At 44.2% G+C, this 23,628-nt stretch overlaps 1 protein-coding gene across 3 annotated transcripts; it reads left to right on the top strand.

The window, feature by feature from the left end:
* Window positions 1-487: 487 nt before the first annotated feature.
* On the top strand, window positions 488-23,330 carry KCNJ15 (potassium inwardly rectifying channel subfamily J member 15). 3 transcript variants are annotated; one of them, XM_033052295.1, is made up of 2 exons: window positions 488-599; window positions 21,220-23,330. In XM_033052295.1, exon 2 carries the CDS (start codon window positions 21,236-21,238, stop codon window positions 22,364-22,366), a length of 1,131 nt encoding a protein of 376 aa, XP_032908186.1. In that variant the 5' UTR covers window positions 488-599; window positions 21,220-21,235; the 3' UTR covers window positions 22,367-23,330. The 3 variants fall into 3 exon arrangements, with proteins under 3 accessions (XP_032908186.1, XP_032908184.1, XP_032908185.1); XM_033052293.1 differs by lacking the exon at window positions 488-599 and adding an exon at window positions 17,222-17,358; XM_033052294.1 differs by lacking the exon at window positions 488-599 and adding an exon at window positions 20,797-20,869.
* The last annotated feature ends 298 nt before the right edge of the window (window positions 23,331-23,628 follow it).

Below are 23,628 nucleotides of genomic sequence, written 5' to 3'. Positions count from 1 at the left end.
GGATTCGATAACGTTGGCTTTTTATCCTTCTTCCTCTTTTCTTAGCGTTATGCAACCCTCATAACCTTATTTATTTAGGAAATAAGGCCTTTCAGGGACTTTGATCAGCCTGGCTGAAGTTTTTTCAAAGATTAACTGACTTCTTCAGCAGTAAATCAGTTTCCTCTGAAGCAGGTATTTGCTTACCACGTAACTGGGTGTCGAGAGCTGTGCAGTTATAAAGTTTGCTGGGCTCAGCTGTAGATTTCCTTAACACACACTGCTGACATCACTGAGTCTCCTCTCGGACTCTTTTTCTTTTTTTTTTTTCCCTCTCTTTCTCCCTCCCTCCCTCTCCTCCCTCCCTCTCTCCAGTTTCTTTATTCAGGTAATTCCAACTCAGGCTTATTTCAACTTGTTTTTGACTGACAGCGAGGGAAGGGAGACTCTCTGAGGGGTTTGTTTTGTGCTGGATTTTTTCTGTTTTTTTTTTTTTTTTCTTTTCTTAAATGCACACATGCTTTATTGAAAAGCTGCCCAACCTTCTATAAAAAAAAAGATTGTTTGACTTGTCATGACGATAACATCTAGTAAGGAATCTGAACATTGCACTTTTACAGGTAAGAGGTATTTGTCAAAAATCCATACATGCTTAGCAGTGCTTTGGGAGCTGTGTGGAACTGGAAGCTAAGGAGTAGGTGCTTTTCCTATTATTCTATATTTTGGTAGTTTAAGGATTTAGAAACTGTGTGTAAAAGAAAAAAAAATGTTTATAAAATTGTGCCTTTTTCTGGATCTTGACATAGAGGCAGTTCAGCAATTAAGCAAAAGCTGTCACGGTTTGGTGTTTCCACTGATGTGGGGTTTGTAATGCATGGGGCTGAGATTTTTATATGTTGGGGAGGGGGACAGATGCTGAACCTGTCTTTGTCACTGTTTGCCTGCCAGGGATTTTTTTCCTGTAGAAATCCAGAGTACTGTTTAGAGTGTTGGAATCAGAACTTTCAGCCAGCTCTTGCTCTTTTTTCCAGTGCAAAAATCAGTTTTCATTGGCATGGTGGGAAAACCTGCCTGGAACTTTATCCTGCTCCTGTTACCTTTGTGTATAAGAAAAGAGAAAGTCAGTTTTCTGTGGAAGAATGTAAACATGTCTGAGTTGGAGAACTTCAGGCATTGTTTTCCAACTTTTGCCTGTGCCTTCACACAGCTTGTTTTCGACAGGTCTGGCTTTTCCTCATAATCACAATCCAAGCCCGTGGTGCAAATTCCCCTCTACTTTCCTACTGCCTCTCTTTTTATTTTCACACTGGGATCATGCTGCAGTGAGAGTTAGAGATAAAATCTCTTTTTCTCCATGAGGTGCTGGTTGTGAAGAGGAACAAAGCTGGCAAACCAGGAGTATCCACAGCACTTTTTACCTGACCTTGTTCCCTCCCATATTGTATTTAGAGGCATTTCCAGGGTTTTTCTGATCACAGTGCCTGTGTATTTACCTACCAACTCTATGTTTCCTTGTGATTTTGTTTTTAATTGAGGGGGAAGGGGAAGATTTGCTGCTAAAGAAATATCTTCTTTATTTCCCTGGTGGTAAAATGTCACAATGCTCTCTGCACTCCCTAATACCCAGCTAAGTGGAGGGAAGAAGCAAGCCTGGAGTGTATAACACAGTGCTAGTTGCACAGTACAAACTGGCATCACTTTTGTAAAGCAGAGTTGTAGACCAGACCAAAAACTTCCCCAGGAATTTCATCCCAGTAAATGAGGCATGGCCTAGAGACAAAAACAGCAGCAGATGACTTGGGCTTCAGCCTTCCAACGTACATACAATAATTCAGTCTGTTACTTTTTATAGAATTTCAAATGAAAACAAGCAGTTCTTTTTTACCCTGGCTCCTCATGCAATGAAGCAAACAAGCCATTAGCCCACAGCCCTGATTGCAGCTGAGTTTTTTATTGATTCATCCAGATTTCATTAAAGCAGTCTGGAATATTATTTCTGCCTCCTGTCCTGTTTCCCTCTCCTCAGACACAGCCCAGAGAGACAGGCTGTGTTCTTTGGGAACAGGTGGAGACCAAGGCTGGGAAGGACCAAGAAAAACAGAAATGTTGCTGTTTTACATGCTGAACCTCAGAGCATTTTGAAATAAATTTTGATTCACTTTTCTTCAAGGAAAAACAAGGCAGGTTTTGGTTTGTTTGACAGAGGGAAAAGTCTTTACCTTTACAGGCACCTTATGAAGATTATAAAAATAACTGATTATTGTATGAAAGTGTTAAAATCAACTTTATCAATTTACTAGGAAGGAATTCACTAAATGCTAAATATCTAAAAGCTGAGCTGTCCTTAACCCCTTGGGATGAGAGCAATCATGAATGACTTGAGTGAGTTATTATGGGCTTGAGCATCATTTCAGCATTCAGTGTGAATGGATGTGTTTGTTGAGTTAATATGGCAAAGGACTTGGAGTTAATATGGCAAAGGACTTGGAGTTAAAATGGCAAAGAACTTGGTGTTAAAATGGTAAAGGGCTTGACGTTAATGTGGTAAAGGGCTTGGTGTTAATATGGTAAATAAATTAATATGGGAAAGGGCTTAATGTTCATATGGTAAAGGGCTTGGAGTTAATATGGTAAAGAAATTGATGTTAATATGGTAAAGGGCTTAGAGTTAATATGGCAAAGGACTTGGAGTTAAAATGGCAAAGAACTTGGTGTTAATATGGCAAAGAACTTGGTGTTAATATGGTAAAGGGCTTGATGTTAATATGGTAAAGAAATTAATGTTAATATGGCAAAAGTCTCAGTGTTAATATGGTAAAAACCTTGATCTTAAAGTATGGCAAAGAACTTGGTGTTAATATGGTAAAGAACTTGATGTTAATATGGTAAAGAAATTGATGTTAATATGGCAAAGGGCTTGGTGTTAATATTAAAAAGAATTTGCTGGTAATATGGCAAAGAACTTGGTGGTAATAGGGTAAAGAACTTGGTGGTAATAGGGTAAAGAATTTGGTGGTAATAGGGTAAAGAATTTGGTGGTAATAGGGTAAAGAATTTGGCAAAAATCGTGTGCATGTTGCTGGAGTCCACAGGGACAAAGCAGCCCCCAAGGACTGGGGTGCATGAAATGAAATTCCTGCTCACTCTGTGTGTGAAATGCACCTGGATCCATCACCAGCCAGAGCATCTCTGCCCTCCCCAGAGCAGGAAAGTGTCCTGCATGAGCAGGGTAGGGAATTCTTTGTGTGGCCAGCACACCCTGAGGCTCACAGAGGTCATGGTGCAGCAGAAAAGGGAACAAGATGTGACAGGAGTGAGGTATTGTCACCCTTCACTGGACAAATACTGCTTGGACATGAAGAGGGATTTTTGGGATAACACCTCTGCTGTTTTTTACACCTATTGGGGAAAAGGCAAATTCCATCTTCCAGCAGAGCCTTCTGCAAACCTTCTGCTGCCTCTGGTGAAAGGAAAGTGCTGGGACAAGGCTGGGTCCCATTTAAAATCACACTTGGCTCCTTTCTGGTTGGTTTTTCTCCTGGAGATCCTCAGCTGGATTTGTCTGTGCTTTGTCAGACTCAAAAACCATAAAGTAAATTAAACTTTGACTGGGACAACAGTACAACCTGATCAGATTAATTTAATCTCCATTGTTCTAACTGAGGGGTTTCACTGTTGGCTCAATCTGGTTTCACATCATGAACTTTTCCTTATCTAAATCAGCCCTTTTGCACTGAGAATATATCATAAAAACGGTTACCTGTTCAATATATTATCATAATCTGCAGGGAAGGAATATATATAACAATGCCCTTAGATGACTTTAAAAGTCATTCTTAGCACAAACTGGTGAAAAGGGTAAAGCATATCATGATCAAAATTTCCCCTTTTCCTCTCTAGAATTACACAGCCTGAAAAAACCATGTAATAAAATAGATACAAATAAAATAAAATAGCCAGAATAAATGGGATAAAACAGAGGTTTGCGTTTTGACCAGTGAATTAATTTTCCTGGTTAAATGGTTTTAATTTAATTTTTAATTTCCCAAGGAAAATGGCAACCAGACAAATGTTTTTGTGATTTTCTGACCTTGTCTGTGAAATTTCCCCAAATTTTCCCCTTGTTTTCTGCTCAACTGTTCTTTCCTGAACCCCTCCAGCCTCTTCACCCAAGCAAACAGAATTTCATTTTCAGAGAAGACCAAAAGTGTCTCAGCATCTGGGAGGAGGTGCTGGAGCTGCAATCCTGATTCATTTCCTTATGCAAATGGCAAAACTTTCTCACAAAATTAGGATGAAAAGAAAATCTTTTAAGGCAAGGTTTTATGTTAGCATGCATTGAGTTTGGTTGACTGCACAATTATTAGCACTTGGTAGTTGATCTCTGAACTATTCCTAGCTTAGTATTTTTAGATTAAAACTCCTTTTTCCCTAAGAATAGGCAGAAAATTAATTTTTATAAGGGAGTCTGTTGGGGTTCCTGGTCCTTGAAATATTTTCCCACTCTGTTCTGTTGTTACAGTCTAAAATATCCTAAAAAAATTTGCAAAGAAACTCCAAACCATTAAAAAAAAAAAAAAGAAGCACTGAACCTTAAATATATAATTTTGAAACAAAAACTGATAAAATTTAACTGTATTTTTTTTAAACAAAAATGTACCAAATTTAACATTGACTTCTTTTCTTATCAGAACCAAATGTCCAAAGCTGTGATTTGATCATGACTCAAAATAATACTTATTGGTAATAAATCTCTCTGCCCCTTTTTAAGATCTCAGACTGGGAACAAAAAATCTTATTTTAAGAAAATTTATTTGTTTTTTTGGTGCAGAAATGCAAAAAGACACATTTCAGTGGGGCAACCCCAGTGATTTATCCTCCTGCTGTACCTCAGTGTGGGGTTCTCCCTTTGCAGGTGTTTTTTTAGTTGATAAACAGTGAATATTTTTAAGAGGACACCATGCTTCTAAATGCTCCAGTGCTTGTTTAGATCTTATTTATAATGATTATATCATCAAAGAAAAGCTTTTGTCTGTGATTGCTTTACAATCACAAGAAATACAGAGAAATACAAGAATTTTGATAACCACCTGAGGTGCTACACAAAGACTGAACATGTCTTAGAAATCAATAATAATAACAACAAGAAACTTTGATTTAAGCACTTTTCTATATTGCTGAAATATTTAGAGTGAAATCTGCAAAAAAAAAAAAAAAAAAGCTGGAAGAACAACCAGATCCTCATTCCCCAGCCTCAAAACAGTGGAGAAGAATTTGCTGAGTTCTTAAAACTCCAGGTGCTATTAACAGAATTTGCTGCTGATCTTCAGCTTTGCTCAGCTTGAGGCAGTGCACGCCACCAAATAATTCTGGTTTAGCTTTTTGCTCTTTATCAGCTGATAACTGGATATTGCTGAATAAATGGCAGGTGAAGCATGGTGAAAAGGAGAGCAGGATTTGAAATCACACCATGAAAAGGGGAACCTTTGACAGAGGCAGCAGTGACAGAGGTGTAGGATGCTGGTTGTGCATATTTTTGGAATTGCACAGATAAAAACATTGGGGGTGCTGGGGCCAGGGGCTGGACACGAGCCCAGGGGTGCCCAGGTGGGCAAGAGGCCCCTGGCAGCTGGGCTGGGTGAGGAATTGTGTGTCCAGCAGGAGCAGGGCAGGGATTGTCCCTCTGTGCTGGCTCTGAGAGGCCCCTCCAGGGCTGTGTCCAGTCCTGGCTCCTGCAGGAGAGCCCTGGAGGGGCTGGAGCGTGTCCAGGGCAGGGAACGGAGCTGGGGAAGGGGCTGGAGCCCCAGGAGGGGCTGAGGGAGCTGGGAAGGGGCTCAGCCTGGAGAAAAGGAGGCTCAGGGGGGACCTTGTGGCTCTGCACAAGTCCCTGCCAGGAGGGAACAGCAGGGAAAGGAGGAGAGGGAATGGCCTCAAATGGCACCAGGGCAGGCTCAGGGTGGAGATTGGGAAAGAAAATCTCCCTGTCAGAGTGGTGAGGGTTGGGATGAGCTGCCCAGGGAGGTTTGCAGTCACTGGAATTGTCCCAGAGCTGGATGTGGCCCTTGGGGACAGGGTTTGGGGGATGCTGCTGCTGGGACTGGATGAACTTGAAGCTCTCTTCCCACCGTTGTGATTCTGGGATTCTTTGATCATGGATGAAGGAACCTTTTAAACCTTCAGGCTTGATGAATCCATATTTTGGTGAGGGTTGTTGTGACAGTTTCCATGTTAACATGTTTAAACCAAGCTGACCTGTGATAGGGAATGTCACAGGCAAGAACCTTTTAAATAAGCAGATTTTAGATTCCTATCTGGGTTGTTTTTATGTAAGAAACTTTTTCATAATCTTCAGTGCATAATTTGCATTTTTTACACTGACTAAACCATGTGTGTGCTGGCAAGGGCACCTCATGGTGTGTAATCCCACCTGGGATCCCACAGAGCACAGCATTTCCCGTGGGATTTCACCTTCAGCACTACAGCTCAGACTGACCTGTATTTATTTGGGATATTCCAATTTAAAATGCACACCTGTACCAGATAATTAACATGTGTAACTCTCATCCTTTCAGGAGGAGAGGGGTACCTTCACACATGCTGGATTGTTGATTTTCTTGGAATAAATAAACTTGGCAGCTTTCAAAAGCTCTCACCTGGCTATGGAGGTGCAAGGAAAAGACAATTTCAGCTGTCTAAAAATTCAAGGTGTGGTCTCAGATCATCAGGCACTGCAAGGAGATGGGAACATCCATCCCTCAGAGTATCTCAGGTTTCCATCCTGGAGAGATGCGTGCTTTCAAGGAAATAAATCACTTATTATCCATGCTGATGCTGAACATAGCCTGCAGTCAGAACAAATTATTTCTCACAGCACAGCAGGTCCTCGACACGCTTTGCAGTCGGACAAACAAAAAGGAAAACTTTGGATCTGCTGTGAATTATCTCAGATCTAACAGTGAGGGACACACAGGAGGAGCCCTGTAGGTGAACTCAGTGATGGGGAGAAGTTTGTGTCCCAAAACAGGTGGATTTTCAGGATGTGGGGAAGAGGGGAATTTTATTCATGCCACATGGGAAGCTGTTTTGGGATGGGAGAAGTCTAAACCAGGAAAGGAGCAAGAAACCCCCTGATTAGAGGACAAAGAGGAATGAGATGCCAACAAAGAGCAGAAGGAAGCAGAGCTATGGGGGTCAGGGCAGCAGCTGTGGAAAGGTTAGACTGTGAATTCTAGGGGTATAAAGAAGTGAATGATGTGTTTGAATTAATGAAGGAGAAATTAAAATGGTCAAAACAGCAGAAAAGAAAGAAGATTATTTTTATTCCTGAATTTTTGTGTGGGACAGATGAGCAGGACTGTGAGCAGGAGGAGCACTGGGAAATGTTAATTAATAAACTGAAACTCTGAAGAAAAGGTGGATTTTGGAGATGCTGTGGCACCAAGCTGCCTGCAGAGCAGAAGTTTGACCAGGGCAGAAAGTGGAACAAGGGAACAGCTTTTCAGAAAGAGTTTTTACTTTGGAAAGCCTGGCTTTGACAGGGTGAGACCAGAACAGTGAAAGGAGGAGTTTTCTGCTTTGGCACTGAGCTGCCACCACTCCACTGGTGCAGTGACAGTGCCTGGACTTTGAGCAGTGCCATGATCTTAACCCCATCTGAAATTGCTGCAATTTGAGATACTCACAGCCCTGCTCAGCTGCTTTTTGCCACCACTTATCCTCAGCACTCACCTACAAAACGTTCAAACAGCACTGAAATAGAATATAAACAGCACTAAAACAACACAGAAAGGTCTACCAGTCACACATTCCCCAACAAGTGAGTTTTCCAATGAAAATGGAGGCTTTATTAAATATTACAGGAAAAGTACAGAGGGTTAGAGATCAAAAAGGTTGATTTTTCCACTGGAAGAACGATCTCTTGTGGGACATGCAGTTGATTTCCTCATTCCCCAGTTATTCTTTGTGCCTGGACTGAATTTCCATTGATGCATCGAGCCTCGTTACAAGGCGACAGAAAATAATTGGGGAACGGTGGTATTTTTTGTTCTCATAAATCAGGCAGCTTGGAAAACATGAAAGTGCCTCCTGAAACCCACGGCATCTGTAAAACTCACAGAAAAACAAGGTAGAGGAGCTGCTGAGGGTTTTAAAAATAAGTTTGCGGTGTCCTGAGCGCAGTCGGAAAAAATTCTCGGTGGAGCAGGAACAATGTTCTATTCAGCCTGATGGCTCCAGTGATCAAAGCTGGACCTTCCCGAGCTCCCAAACTGTCAAAGATTGCAGGAGCTTTGGAGATGACATGGGATCATAAAGGAGCAGCCATAAAGATAAGGGATGTGTAAATAAACCAGCAGAGCAAGCTCCTTTGATGGGTGAGGAAACGCTTTGAGAAGCAGCGTGAGATTTTTCTCTTGTTTGGGCACATTATCATTGCTTTCATGGAGGCTCCTGAGAAGCTGTGAGGACAAGAAAAATGAGGAGGGAATTGTGGTTGCAGATCCTGAAAACCTGGACAGGTTGTGTCCCTCCAAGTGTCATTGTCACCAAACCCAGTGGTCCTTACAGTTGGCTGAGACTTCTCAACTTTTCTCATGCAAGTTTAGATTGAAAAAAAACCCCAAAATTTTGATCAGTAAAAAAACCAAAAAGTATTTTGGCTTTGTGGAAGCGAGATGTCACAATCTGTCACTCCAAGGAATGTTTTGTTCCTCACCTGATTTCAATGAGACACACACACAAACACATTTTTGTGCAAACCTCAGAAGGAAAGGTTTGCTTTTAGTTTGAACAAACAGCCAGAATGACCTTTTTATGTTTTGTTGCTTTGGTTTTGTTTGTTTGTTTTTTTTAATTTTGCCAGAAAAGTTGAAACTTTTTCGCTTTTTTTTTTAAATTTTGTTTTGATATTTCTGGTTTGGCGAGAAAATCCAAAAACATTGATGTGCCCCAGTACTTTCATGCTATTTCCTCCCTTTCTGAAGCCACAGTCTCTGCAGCAGACTGAGGGGTCTGTGTCATGGAAATTGGCAGGGATCAAGCAATTTGGGAAAGCAAGGAGGAAAACAAAGATTCTTTTCCCTCTGATTCCTTGGGAGTTTATCTGGAAGACACAACAGAGCAGGGCTGTAACCTCCCAGTCAAGAAACTCAGGAGACAACTTCTTCTTAAAAAAAAAAAAATCTACTTTTATTCCAATTTTTGCAGATACAATAAGCTCCTGTACAACGTTAGCATGTTGCTGATGGAAAGGATAAATAATTAACCTGGCTTATTTTAATTTCCATCACCTAAGAGTGAAGGGATACAAACCAGCCCACGTCTTTAAATCCATGGGCTAATTTCAGCTCGGCTTGGCAGGTGAACAGAGGCTTCAGAAATTATGTTCCAACAAGCTCCATGAAAACAGGGAGCTCTGTAAGGCAGAGAGGATTTATTAATGCCTTCCCTGAGAGTTGGAAATCAAGGGGGACCAGCCTTAACCAGGCATCAGAGAATCCCCATGGAGCCCAGAGAAATGGGAAAGGCTTTGGATGGAGCCACAACATTTCCCCAAGTTCAAATCCAGGTTTGGAGCAACCTGGGATGGTGGGAGGTGTCCCTGCCCATGGCTGGGGTGGCTCTGGATGATCTTTGAGGTGCCTTCCCACCCAAATCATTCTGGGATTCCATGAATTTTCTGGGAGCCCAAAATACCCCACTAAAGGGGGCAGAGAATGGCACAGCTGAAGCCATTTCCACCTGGAACTCCCCAGTGTTTCTCACCAATAATCTTTGATTTTTCTCTCAGCCCCCACCTAAAATACCAGAACAACCAGGAGTGCTACTACTTCATATGAACAAAAATTGAGTTTTATCAACCACATTTATTAATTTTTAAATCTCCTTGGCACTCCACAATTCCAGCTTAGAGTCCCAAGCAAGCACTGGGGCTCAGAACCTCATAAACCTTTGGAACAAAGCATTCCCATGGACAACACTGAGGTTCTGTCCTGCTTCAGCCCTGAAAACGCAGGTACAACTAAATTCTTCATGGTTCTCCCTCTAAAATGTGCAGGAGTGGAAAAAAGGGCATTTTTCCATTCATTGCAAGGAGAGTAGGGAAGCTTGGCACACGAGTGAGCTCTGTACTGGAATTTGGGTGGGTCTAGGAAAAAGCACAGACTTCAGTGGAAAACATATATGGGTGTGTGGGTGTGTGTGTGTGAGCAAAAGCTTTTTAAACCTTAAATTAACCACATCCATGGATTGGTCAGGAACAAAAAAAAAAAAAAAAATAGAGCAAGCTGCCCTGAAAAACAAATGTTTGGGCCATGCTGAGGATAAGCAACCCTACACCAATGGGGAAGTGTCACTGATATCTTTAATTCTTGCCTGACCACCTCAGGGAGGTTGGGTACATCAGAATTTTGTACAGCCCAGAATTTCAGTGGTTTAGGGGACCCCCATGGCCACCTCTGTCCCCTCTGGGAGCTGGTGAGGGGCAGCAGGGTTGGGACAGGAGTGGGGACAGGGATGGGGACAGGGTGAGCCCCAGGGTGACCCCAGCACACCTTTGGGAGATGTTTTAACTCTGAGACCACAGCCCCAGTGGGGGTTCCTGGTCCTTGTGGATGTGTCCAAGACTGGACATTTGAGGAAATGATTTTATTTCAAGATCTAGAGACTTTATTAAAGGTAATAATGGCCCAAAGAGGGATGTGTGTGAAAGAAGATGCATCCACAGCTGACTTTAGATAGAGCAAAACCTCCCACATCAATGTTTCAGATTTGAAACTGCTTGTGCTTTACAGAACTGGGAATCACAGAATCTTCTGGGTTGGAAGGGTCCCACAAGCACCATCAAACCCAATTTTTAAGGGAATGACCCATACAGGGATTGAAGCCCCAAACTTGTTGTTTTTAGCACCAGGCTCCAACCAGCTGAGCTCACAATGATATTTTAAATAGCAGGAAAAAACCTCTGGCTTCTATGTAAGTGCACATAAATTTTTGCCCATGAAATATCACACATGAATCTACTGGACACTATTGAATTTTCTTTCCAGTATTCAAAAATTTTTAGGTTTTGTATAGGTGAAGTAGCTTCCAAACATTTGTTTGAGATGAAGCAGAGCTTGCTGTCCATTTATCAGACCTGGGCAATCAAGGGAAATGGGTGCTCTATGAAATTTGAAAATTTTGTAGTGCAGAGAAGATGGGGTAGGAAAGAACATTTTTCAAGATGCTGTGTCCCTCAAAGAGAATAGTGTCCAAAATTGCTGTAATTCACAGCAAAGTAATTAATTGCAAAAAAATAATAAAAAAAAGTCAGTTATATGTGCCAGTAGCATCATCTGTGCTTTGCCTAGGAGAGAAAGACATCCAATGTAAAAATAATTTAGGTTTGGGTGAGAGAAGTGGGTACTTTGTCTCACAGGGCTGCATTTTGTCAGCATGAGGGAAGAGTCTCTTTCTGAAAACATTTTCCACAGAGTGAACTTGTTCACACAGGCAGGGCAATTCTTCAGACCCAAATAACTTCCTGAGAAAATCAGCTTGCAACAAGTTTTAAGATGAAGCCCTGACAAACCCATCCTTCTTTCTTGGAAATGTGCTTTGGTAGGATGGCAAACACACAAATTCACTGGTGTGTCCTGGCCGTGCAGAGGTGACAGAAATGTGGATTATTTAGTGGGTTACTCTGTATTTATCATTGCTGTGCCTCCATGAAGCAGCACAAATCAGCTACAACAAACAGCTTAAAAGGATCCAGGAATTCTTTTATAGGAAAAATTTACTCCAGTAACAGCATCCACCTTCCTGCTGGGTCAAGGTGTGCTGTCACCCTAGTTAGATTTTATTTTGTCCACATTAGGATTAGATGAAAAAAAGTTTACCAATACACAGAAATTTAAATAAAATTATTTTTTTCCTTCACCAGCTTTTGCACCTTACCATTATTTTCAATACTATTGAGGTCTTCAGATATTAAAAGGAGCAGAATTTTAAATATTTTTTGGTGGAAAACTCTTCTCATAGCTTGAAATATCAGTGTTGAGATTTAGTGGCTGCACAGAGATGGAAAATTATGTTATCATTGTATTTGTGGGGTATTCATGGGGTATTACAGCAGTTCTTAGTAGGCTGAAGGAGAGCTGTGATTTACTGGAAATGTGATTTATGGGGAGAAAGCAGAGCAAAAACTCAGCCCCAGCGCCCTGCAGGGAGCCTCACCCAGGGCCACTCCTCCACCCAGCCCTGAGACAGCCCTGGTGCACAGTGACTAATTAAAAACAAACCCCAGCTTGGCTGGGACACAGTGCAGGGAGCTGGCACCACAAATTGTAATTAAGCAGAGCTGCTGAGCCCCAGGATGTGCTCCTTTCCTTGCAGGGTTGGTGTGGGAACCCAGGACATCCCTCTGGATGCCTTGGACTTCTGGACCTTGGATCAGAGCCCAGGACCCCTGTGCCTTTAATTTCAACCCACAGGAAAAATCACCACCTTTGTATGAAGAGTTACAAGTCACAAAAAATAAGTAAAGTATAAGTTAGATTACCACAAGGTGAAAAAGTAAAATTTTAAATTTTAAAATTTTTTAGAATAGGGTTTTGAGGTCAAGATGGAGGAACCTGGGTGTGTTCTGTCCTTCTTTCTCCTTTTTCCTAGCATCCATCTCCTGGGTGATGTTGGCACTTTTAGATTGGTTTAAAGTAGAACTAGACTGTACAACACAAGTGATAAGTATTAGAAAATATCTGTAAATAATGTTCACATAGTTTGTAGTATAAAAAAATAATACCACCCTGAATGGGGGCAGTGTGCCTACAACTAACCTGCTGAACAGACCTCAGCTAGTCAGAAAAAAAATTTGTAAAATAAAATAAAATAAAATAAAATAATCAATCTCAAAAACTACAAACTAAAACTCCTAACTCTTTCTTCAGTTCTCAAACTGAGCTGCAAAAGCTTTTAAACATCCCCAAATAGTCATCTCAAACTCCTAAAAAGCCAGCAGCAGGTTGGGATGCAGGCAGGAGGTGATGCTCTTGTGGGGCTGGAACCTGGTGTCTGATACTGGGTTTGGGAAAAAGTAAAGAAGGGCACAAACCACTGTAAATTATCTGCTCTAACTGGTCTGAAATGCCCCAGTGCTGCCTGATAAATGTTCTTCCTGTCCCAGCTGAGAGTGGATTGCCCTGGGGAAATCAACCTGCAGCTGTTTTATCCAAATTTTTGAAGGACCAGCATAGCGCTAACTTTTCTCCCTGCCATGACTTGGCACGCTCCTCTTCATTTTCAACCACCTGCTGACAATTGAAATTAAAAATCCAGAGGAAGTGTCTGGTTTTGCATTTGTTTGCTTGCTTGTTTTCAAACAAAACCAGATTTTTATTAGGCCAAGAAATGAATTTGGAGGGGAAAGGCAAACAAACAAGAAAAAAAGCAGAGCAGTTTTGTGTTCCACTCTCCCCTCTCCAGCTCTGAAACAGATGCAGCAAATTTCAAACCAGCTGCAGACTGGCAAATCAGCTGCTCTCAGTTTGACTTTTTTGTTGTTATTGCTGCTATTCTAAGTGATGAATGAATACTAGGAAGGTTAAAAATAAGGTGTTGTCCTTCATCTGCTGTGAAAGAAGGGAAAGCAAGGACACAGCCAGCCTGTGGTGAGCAGGGAGTGACAGTCCCAGCGAGCTTATCATGGAATCATGGAATGGTTTGGGTTGGAATAGAACTTAAAATAATCCCATTCCACCCCCAGCCATGGCAGGGACAATTCCACTGCCCCAGGCTGCTCCAACCTGGAACTGAACATTCCAGGGATCCAGGGGCAGCCACAGCTGCTCTGGGCACTCTGTTCCTCACAGGGAACAATTCTTTCCTCACATCTAAAGCTTTCCTCATTCAGTTTAAGGTTCCTGTCATGCCCTATCCTTGTGAAAAGTCCCTCTCCAGCCCCTTTAGGAACTGGAAGGCTCCTCTAGGGTTTCCCTTACAGCAGTCCCCTCCAATCCCTTTGTTCTTTCGCTGAGCTAGGAGGGAATTCCCTTCCCATTGAATTTTTTCCAACATAACCTCAGCAGTAAATGGCTTCAGACTAATTATTTTCTGTCTCGTTGCCTAATGAAGCTGTGGCCAGAATAATGGAAGGAAGCACAGGTACCCCTCATGGTACAAAACCATGAACCTCTTGGCACAGGAGCTCGTGCAGGTGGATTTCAGCCAGGTGATTTGTACCAGCCAGCATCCAAAGAGGCAGAATTCAAGGGAAAACATGTCTTTGGGGCAAACAACTCACCCACCTTAAGCTTCAGCTCTGAAATTAGACAAAAAAAGGCAGCACCAGCCTCTCAGGGTGCCTTTTCCCTGGAGCTGAGGAGACCTGTCCCCCTCTGGGATGGGAAGGCAGCAGGAGCTGTGTGCCAACACTCCCCCAGCAGCCAGAGCAGAGCCAAGGGCCCGCTCCCAAAAAGGGAATTAAGTCCTTAGGAAGGACTTAGGTAGGCCTGAGTTGACTAAGTGAAAAGCTATTTTGCAGAAAATCCCTGCCCAGCTCCTGCTTGGTGCTGGAATGTGTACAGGTGTCTCCATCCCTGACCCTCACCCTGCTGGATGCCCACAGCTCTGCGTTCAGGCATGCCACTAAACACCCCGTGGATTAATTGATCTTGGAAGAGCCAAAAAATATGAGGCATTCCTTGGCTTGCCTTCAATCTTCTCCCAAAATATCCCCTGCTCTCCTTCTCCACCTCCCTCCTGCATTGCAAGGCTCCTCTAACCGGGGGGCTGCTGCCACTTGTGGTCCCAAATCTGATCCTGGGAGGTGAAGGTGAGACTCCTCCTTGAGCCTGAGGCTTTGTTCCCACATTTCAGACTGATAAGGGGCTGGGAAGATGGGGAGGGGAGACCTTGCACTAAGTGTGAAAGCAGAGTTGTTGCTGCCTGTGGCAGGGGGTTGGAATGAGATTTAAGGTCCCTTCCAACCCAAACCCTTCTGTGGTTCCTGATTCCCTGGTGTGATGGAGAGGTCAGGAGTAGGTGGTGTGAACCTACAGGCAGATTTTTGCTGAACATAAAGCATTCTGCAGTCAGCCACACACTTCTCTGGGGGTGGGGTAAGCACTCTTGGTTTGGATCTTTTGATTCACAGAGAATGAGGAGAGGAGAGGAATGGGATGTAAAACTAAATGAGGAAAAGCAGGATAGTGAGTGATACCCTTGTGGTAAAGAGAATTTCCTCCAGGGAGGAAGAATGACAGGATTTAGCTGTTGGAAGTCCCCAGGGTCATCCTGGAAGGGGATGAAATTCTGGCAGTGACTGCAAAACAGGACAACATTTAGCCTTAAGCTCTCTAGAAGTTTAGTCCTGGCTTTATATTGGCTGCTAAGCTGGACTGGGGTAGGACATCACTCCTGTTCTGCCCCAGCTTGGTTCCTTCTCTGTGCTGAGATGTTTGGTGTTCCCACAGCAACTCAAGGTGCAACTGAAAGTGGAAGTGCAAGGTATGAGCTCCATAAGCAAAATGCAGCAATAAATTCCCTTTTAAGCCTTGCAGAGCAGCTCTGGCACCCAACTTCCCAGAAACAGAGAGGGCAAGATCCCAGGAGTCTGTCCAGACTTGTCTGGGTGGAAAGAGCCAGGGATGGTTTGCACAGCAGGAATGAGGAAAGGGTTTGTGGGTGGGAAGAACATCACAGCATGGGCAGGTTCTAAATGCTTAACTGCTCTCCCAGTGTTTGAAAAGACTTTGGAGCAAAAATGTGCCAGCCAGGGAGGCATTCTAAAGTATTTTGTACTGCCCTGCTGAAGAAAAGCCATTCATAAAAAAAAAGTAAGAAAAGCAGGATGCATTTCTGGGGAAAATAAATGTGTTTCTGGTTTTTTTTCTTTTTTTAATCTGTACATAAACCATATTGCTGAGCACAAAAAGGAGAGTTTTGTGATGTGAAGAGTTTATTAATTTCTTCCTGAAAGAACACTTGGTGTACTTGAAGGATGTGCATGGCCAAAGCCCCTGCTGATCCCCAGAGCCCAGGGCAGAGGCTGGAGGGCAGGATTTGGAAGGGTGGATGCTCACTTGCAGCGTTTTACCTGCTCACACCCTTGCAGGATGCGCTTTTCCTCCCCTTGGAGGCCTTGGGAATCACTGGGAGCTTCTCCATTAATTTAATAAGCTTTGAGTCATCTTGTGCCTCCATTCTGCCTTCTTGGTTGTTTTTCTATTTCTTTGCATCAGCGTAGCTCTGAAGGCTCCTCTGTGTAAATCCATAATTCCTGCAAAGCCTTGCACCCTGTCCTGGGGAACAACAACATTCCTGGACAAATCTCCCTCAGAAACAACACACATGAGACTTCTCCAGCTTCAATTCATCTTCCATGCCCATCAGGCAGCAGCCTAGGAGAGACAGATGGATTTGGGTTTTCACTTCTTTACCTCTGCTGTGTGAATGTTGTTGGCCTGGCCCTGCTGGGGGTGATGTAAAATCCATCTCTGGCTTGACCAGAGCACTCCTGAGCCTGCTCCTGGTACCCAAACTGGGAGGAGTGACCATTCCCAGGGCTGCCCTGTGCTGGTGGCTCCAGCTGAAGGCACAGGTTTTGGAGATGTTTTTGACTTGAGGGTGTATTTACGGTTCTCATGCCTCTCTTTTTGTGATAAAACCCAAAAACGTGTAAGTCTAGCTGTTCAATCCTTTGTGCCACCACACCCTGGTGGGTCCTAGCTCTTTTTGGAGCCCAGTGTCCAGCTGTGTGGCTGTGCCAGAGGCAGAGCACCCTCTTCCAGCCTGTCCTTTCTGCCTCCCTCCTCTCTGCTCCTCTCGGATTCCAAGAGTGCGAGGAGGATTTTGCAGCATAACCTGGTGCACAGCCCAGAGGGAGGAGGATGTTCATGCTAGGCAGAGCACTGAGAATTCAGGAGGCACTTTTGTAACCTACTGAACCACATCAGACCTAGGAAAGATCTGAAGATTATGCAGCCCTCCTCAGTGTTTTCTTTCCTCACCCCGGGCTTTTCATTTTTCCGATGCCAAGCCTGCTAATGGTTTTTTTGCTGGTTGAAAAAACAGCTCAAGTTCTGCCCCCGTATCGGAGTGGCAGCGAAGCATGCGTGAGGATTTGCTCCAGTGGCAAAGCCATATCTGATTGGGGGGGAAAAAAAAAAAGGAAAACAGCTGAGGCCCTTGGAACAAGTCATGCTCCTGTACGCTTTTAATCACTCGTGTCTGCCAAGAGAGATCTTGCACAAGCAAAGCTGGCTCCATGCAAGAGGAACATTTTTGTGTATGTGCAAGCTGGCTCCCTGGTAATGTGCTCCCTGGAAGCAGTGGCAATGTGCTGGTTAGATCCCTGGCTGCTGGAATTACCTTGATGTCAAGGTGTTCATGCTTGGTGTTTTGGTATGTAGCTCTGTGTTTTATTGGCTTTGTCTGCGCTGGAATTCCGTATGCTCTGAGGGGGAGTCTCCTCTGGCTGCTCCAAAAGGGCTGGTGAGGAAAGGAAATAATTCAGAGGGCATTAGAATGCTAGACAAGCCTGAGACAACTTCATTCTTTTCCCTCTTGAAGTGTGTTTCCTTAACTCTACTTCAGCTCAGTTTTATTTGCAGCTCCACTTTGATTTACGGCAATAAAAAGTAATTTATCAGGGTAAAATCAGGGATCAGACAGAAGAAGTTAATTTAAAAATGTATATTATTATTTAAACTTGTTTGCTCATATTAACTTAGTGTGGTAGATGTGCTTTGTGATTTAGAGTGAGCATAAACCAAACAAACCAAAGTATTTTGGCTGAGAGTGTGAGGTGCCTCTATAAGATGGGAAACAGCAATGCAGGTGCTATAATGTGGTTTTTACACATACAGACACCCATAAATAATTTATTTTGGGATATTATAATGGTCACTTCACTCATATAGCATTGCAGGTGCTATAATGTGGTTTTTGCACATACAGACACCCATAAACAATTTATTTTGGGATATTAGAGTGGTCACTCCACTCAGGAAGCAGTGGGGAAGTGGGGGCAGGAGAGAATTCTCATCTGAAGCCCTTTTTTCCTTTTTTCTACTGATGGTTTCATCAGAGTTTCTTCCCCCAAGTGATTGCTGGCAGTGATAAGGGAGGGGAGCAGAGGCAGTGTGACAGATCCTCTCCTCCCATGTCAGTGTGGCAGAGAAGGGAAGTATTTCTGCAGGGAAAGGAAACCAAGAGGAAATTCCCTGGGGAGGAAAAGAGCACTAGAGGAATTTAGGATCACGTAGGAAAGAGTGATGTGAGGGAAAAAAAAAGAAAATAGGAAGCAAATCAACACAAAAAATACCCTGCCACCAAAAAAAGCACCAGAAATTGGCTGGGATCCATTTGAGGAAGTGGCTGTAAAGCTGAGTAACTCTGTCACAAATCAAGGGAGGACACAAAAGATGATGGGGGAGCTCTGAAAAAGCCTCTTGCACCTGTGGCAGACTCCAAAATTTCCCGCTCTGCCACAGGTGGGGATCAGTGTCACACATGGGGACAGTGGAGATGGACAGTGAGGAACAGCCTTGGCCATGAGCTGGAGCAGCCTGGAGTGTGCCAGACCTGCCCAGGGCTGCACCAAAGCTCCACTTCTCACCTTAAAACTGAAATGGCAAATTTTACAGCTGTCCCTCTCCCTGTTAGAGCAGGGAAGGGACTGTGCCTTGAAAATTCCTTCCTGCCTCCCATCTTTTGGGGGGAATTCTTCTGTCATGGCATTTTGGTGTCGTGTCTGTGCTGCTGTCCTTTGGCAGGTCTGGGAATGTGGCAGGCTGCAGTTTCAGGATTCTTTTCTTTTGGGGTTCTTGGACAGGGAATAACCTATTCCAGAGCAGAGCAGAGAGAGGGCAAGGACCTTTGGGAGGGATGAATCTTTTCCTTCTCTGTGATGTGGGCAGGCTGGCACAGCGTGCCCAGAGCAGCTGAGGATATTCCATCCCTGGCAGTACCCAAGGCCAGGCTGGATATTGGGGCTGGGAGCAATGGCAAGTGTCCCTGCCATGGCAAGGGTGGCACTGGATCACTTTAAATTCCATTCCAACCCAGAGCATTCCATGATTCTATAACTGCTGTTATTCCCACTGCATCCCACACATTCCTGGTGCAGGATCCAGGGCATGGCAGAGCCATGGTGAGTGTGCAGAGCTGAGTGTCCTTGGGCCATCCCTGACCTTGGACAGGTGACTCTGACCTCCAGACACCCTGGAAGCTCAAGAAGCTCCAAGGAGGGAAGGTGGAGCCTTGTTTGTCCTCATCCCTGTGACCTCCAGGAGAGGAGGAGCTGGCAGCCCTGGGAATTGCTCCTAGGCTGAGCAAGGGGATGGGATGGGGATATGCCACCAATACTGGAGCAGAGATCCAGCAATCTGTACCAGGAAAACTTGTTCTGGTGCTGTGGAAGTATTGGCTAAAGGAAAGTGTGCTTGAGAGGGAGAGGTGCACTAATTTCAGGACAGACTTTTGAGCAGGGGACATGGGGAATGGAGCCTCTTCCCTCAGATCCATACACTTGCCTGAAAGGTTTCCCATCAGAGGCTGCACAGTTTTACCTGCCCTGCCAGTGGTGCTGGGGTTTGGGCTGCCTGAGGAGCAGTTCCATGTGCAGTCCTTCCCAGCCCTACCCTCCCAGCCCCCACATTTCCTCCCGTTGTTCTTTTTCAGATCACTTGAAGGTTTTTTCCTGTTTATTATCCGGACATGCTGCGCTCTGTGTGTTGATTTGACTGTCACATAAGGAATCTCCTACTGGGATCATGGATCCTTTCTTTTATAAATATATATCTGTGGCAATGGTTCGTGGCTGTGGAAGTGAAATGTTGGTGATTAAACCAAAACTGGAATGAGTTACAGTTGTTAGTGGGGGCTAAGTTTAATTACTCATTCCCAGAAAACCTGCACCAGTGTGATGAGTACAGTCACAAACAAAAATTCTCCTTAATTGACATAACAGGAAAGGTACTTCAGTGAGCAATTATGCTGATGTCCTGGGCTGGCACATGTGTGTCCCACAAATATATCTTGTGCTTCCTGCAAAATTCTTTTAAGTAGCTATAAGGAAGACATTATTTTTTTTTTTCTTTTCATTTTTTTTTTTCCAGCATTTGGCGAGAACTAATCACTGACTTGGAGGCTCTTTTTGAGGAAAACAATGGGACAAAACAATGCCTTTTTGTGAGACCTGCCAAAGCACAAAGGATGCATGGGATGTTTTTTTTCTTTGTTGCTTTTGTCAGCAGGAAGTTTTGTTGTTGGGAACGACTATAACATGCACTGTCCTTGCTCTACGTAATCTCTGTCTGCTCCTGAGAGCTGGGTCCTGTCCGTGCCTCTCCAGCTGGCACGGGCAGGGCTCTGCTCACCCCGGGGCTCTGCCCAGCCCTGGATGCCCTCTCCATCCACACTGATGCCCAGTAAACAAATCCAGGAGTCAGGTCCTCCAGTGATTGCTGGGGTCGCACAGGTCGGGGCCCACGTTTACAATGCTGACTTTGTGAATTACTTCCTTTTTAAAAATTATTATTTTATCTTTTTTTTCCCTCAGAGGGCTTAAAATATGGGAGTGCTGTCCAGTGCAGGCAGCAGAGTGTGGCACCCAGGTGTAAATATTCCAGACCTCGCCTTTGATGTGCTCAGGTCTGCTTTGTTTCCCTCTAGGTTAGTTGTAGGTCCGTCACAAAGAGCCAGATCCGACGGAGTAAATCACTTGTGGAAGTTAATTGTTCCCAGTGAAAGCTGGTCTGGCTCATTCTGCCTCCGTCGCAGGAAGGGACAGAGGTGGTGAGCTGGATCTGCGTTCTGAGCCCAGCGACTTTAATTCTGATCAGATGTCTCTCTTCAGGGCATTAAAGAAAACCTGCTCACTAATCAAAAAGAGCCTCTTCTCTAGAGAAACGTAAGGAAAAAAAAAATATATTTAATGCCTTTTACAGAAATAAAGTGCCGATATAAAATTTCAGCTTTGACAAATTTCTTTTGCAGGCTGTCATAAAAGAAACCTACTTCTCCGTACTTGGTAGGCACCAGAATCAAAGAATGATTTTTATTTTTTTCCTGAAAAAAAAAAGAATACCAAGTTGTTTGTAATGTCAGATACTGTATGGTGGTAACTTTATATTCCAGCTGTTTTTATTCACCACTGCTGTGTTTAGATTATGTTTGTGCCTCTGCCCACCAACATTTTCATACTCCTTGGGGCTGACTGTGGCTCCATGAAGTAACAGCTGTGTTTCCTTCTCTCCCCAGGACTGAAGCAGTGAGGATGGAGCCCACCAGGATCAACATGTCCCGCGTGCCCCTGGTCAGCGGGGGCATGGACAGCGCCCTGCTCAAGGCGCACAAACCCCGCGTGATGTCCAAGAGCGGCCACAGCAACGTCAGGATCGACAAGGTGGACGGCATCTACCTGCTCTACCTGCAGGACCTGTGGACCACAGTCATCGACATGAAGTGGAGGTACAAACTCACCCTGTTTGCTGCTACCTTTGTCATGACATGGTTCCTCTTTGGGGTGATCTACTACGCCATCGCTTTCCTCCACGGGGACCTGGAGATGAACAAGTTCTCCCCAAAGCGGGAGCCGTGCGTGAAGAATGTGGATTCCCTGACTGGGGCATTCCTCTTCTCCCTGGAGTCCCAGACAACCATTGGCTATGGGTTTCGTTTCATCACAGAGGAGTGTCCCCATGCCATTTTCTTGCTCGTGGCCCAGCTGGTGATCACCACCCTGATTGAGATCTTCATCACGGGGACCTTCCTGGCCAAGATCGCCAGGCCCAAGAAGAGGGCAGAGACGATTAAATTCAGCCACTGTGCTGTCATCACCAAACACAACGGGGAGCTTTGCCTGGTGATCAGAGTGGCAAACATGAGGAAGAGCCTCCTGATACAGTGCCAGCTCTCTGGGAAGCTCCTTCAGACCTACGAAACCAAAGAAGGGGAGAGGATTCTGCTCAACCAAGCCAGCGTCAAATTCAACGTTGACTCCTCTTCGGAGAGCCCGTTTCTCATTCTGCCTTTAACCTTCTACCACATTTTGGATGAAAGCAGCCCTCTGAGAGACCTCACACCTCAAAACCTCAAGGAGAAGGACTTTGAGCTGGTGGTGCTGCTGAATGCCACGGTGGAGTCCACCAGTGCTGTGTGCCAGAGCAGGACTTCCTACATCCCCGAGGAGATCCACTGGGGCTACGAGTTCGTGCCCGTGGTTTCCCTCTCTCCAAATGGAAAGTACGTGGCGGATTTCAGCCAGTTTGAGAAGATCAGGAGGAGCACAGATTCTACTTTTTACAGTGTGGACTCTGAAAAGCAAAAGCTGGAGGAGAAATACAGGCAGGAGGACCAAAGAGACAGGGAACTGAGAACAATGTTGTTACAGCAGAGTAATGTTTGATTGGATGGACAAACTATTCTGAATAATCCTTTTACTGCAAACTGAAACAAACGTATTTTCTGTGCTGTATGTCTGCTGTGAAACCAGAAGTGAAGTCCTTTTCAGGATTATTTCCTTTTCAGTCCTATTTCAACAAATAGCTTTGGTATACAGTAAATCTACCCCTTTGGCTGAGTTGTTAATCAAGTATTTTGTAATTGGGCAGGATTTTTATTCCTTATCATGACTTAGCAAAATTGGGTTTGTGTTAAACCTCTGCCTTAAGCCACCACTGAAAGCAGACACGGCACTTTCCGTTTGGAAAGTGAAACTGGACGCACTGTGCTGATTCCCTCAAGTATTTATTTGACGTGGTTTCACTGTGAACGTGCAGGGACAGCACGCAGCACTGCAGGAGGAAAACGCGCTCCTTTGAAATACCTGTCTTTAAAATGCAAATTCTCGTACCAGGGATCACCTGTGTGGGGATTCCTGGCACTGAAAGTAAGTTGATTGAAGAGACAGATGGTTGGATGTGGGAAGAGCTTCAGGGAGGGGTGAAACTCCTTCCTGAATCTCAAAGGAGGGTGACAGAGCAGTGCTGGGTGGTGGGGAGGGGAACTGGCTCTCTGTCTCTGCTGCTCAGAGCTCGTTTTGTGATTGTTCCAGGATCACTCACTGTTTTTAACCTTGCTAATGCCTGATTTATATCTGATAACAAAAAGCGGAGATGAGGGCGAAACACACACAGGATCACAACAGTAATCAACCAAGGTTATAGCTGGCTTTGAGACACCTGTTTTTATCCAGTGTAAATAGTTTGTAACAGCAGCATAACAATACAATTCTACAGATTGCTTGCTTTGCTCCGGACCGTATTTAATTTTGGTTAAAAGAAAGCTGTATAATGTCTGTAGGCAATATTTACTTTTTCTGGCAGCCGTAAAGGACAAGCATTCCTTTCATCCAAATCAATTTTGGTCTACTAAAACCATTCCATTAATAAATGAATTTAATTTGAGCAGTTCCTGATCTCTTTGTGGCACGGGGAGAGGGTGAAGTGGCCAGCTGAGTGCTTGGCATTTGGCTCTGGCACAGATTCCTGGGAATGCTGCAGGTCAAACCAGGTAGCAGTGGTGTCCACATAGCATCTCTGTTATGGAGGCTTTTAAAATGGGAATTTGAAATTATTTCTGGCTCATGTCGCTTTGGCAGCTCTCTGAGTTCTAGAAATTCTGGTCCTCTAAAGCTGTTTTAAATGGGTCTGGCCTGAGGGTCACCAA

This window comes from Catharus ustulatus, chromosome 2 (genome assembly GCF_009819885.2).
Source record: "Catharus ustulatus isolate bCatUst1 chromosome 2, bCatUst1.pri.v2, whole genome shotgun sequence".
NCBI lineage: Eukaryota > Metazoa > Chordata > Aves > Passeriformes > Turdidae > Catharus > Catharus ustulatus.
The sequence above is the reverse complement of the archived record's forward strand: the minus strand, read 5'-3'. Positions and strand labels throughout refer to the sequence as shown.

Excerpts from the sequence above, each read along its gene's own strand:
- KCNJ15 (XM_033052293.1), top strand. The coding sequence starts at position 17,222 with ATGCAAGAGGAACATTTTTGTGTATGTGCAAGCTGGCTCCCTGGTAAT. Across the intron at positions 17,359-21,219 it reads TGTTCATGCTTGGTGTTTTG|GACTGAAGCAGTGAGGATGG; the intron begins GTATGTAGCTCT and ends TTCTCTCCCCAG.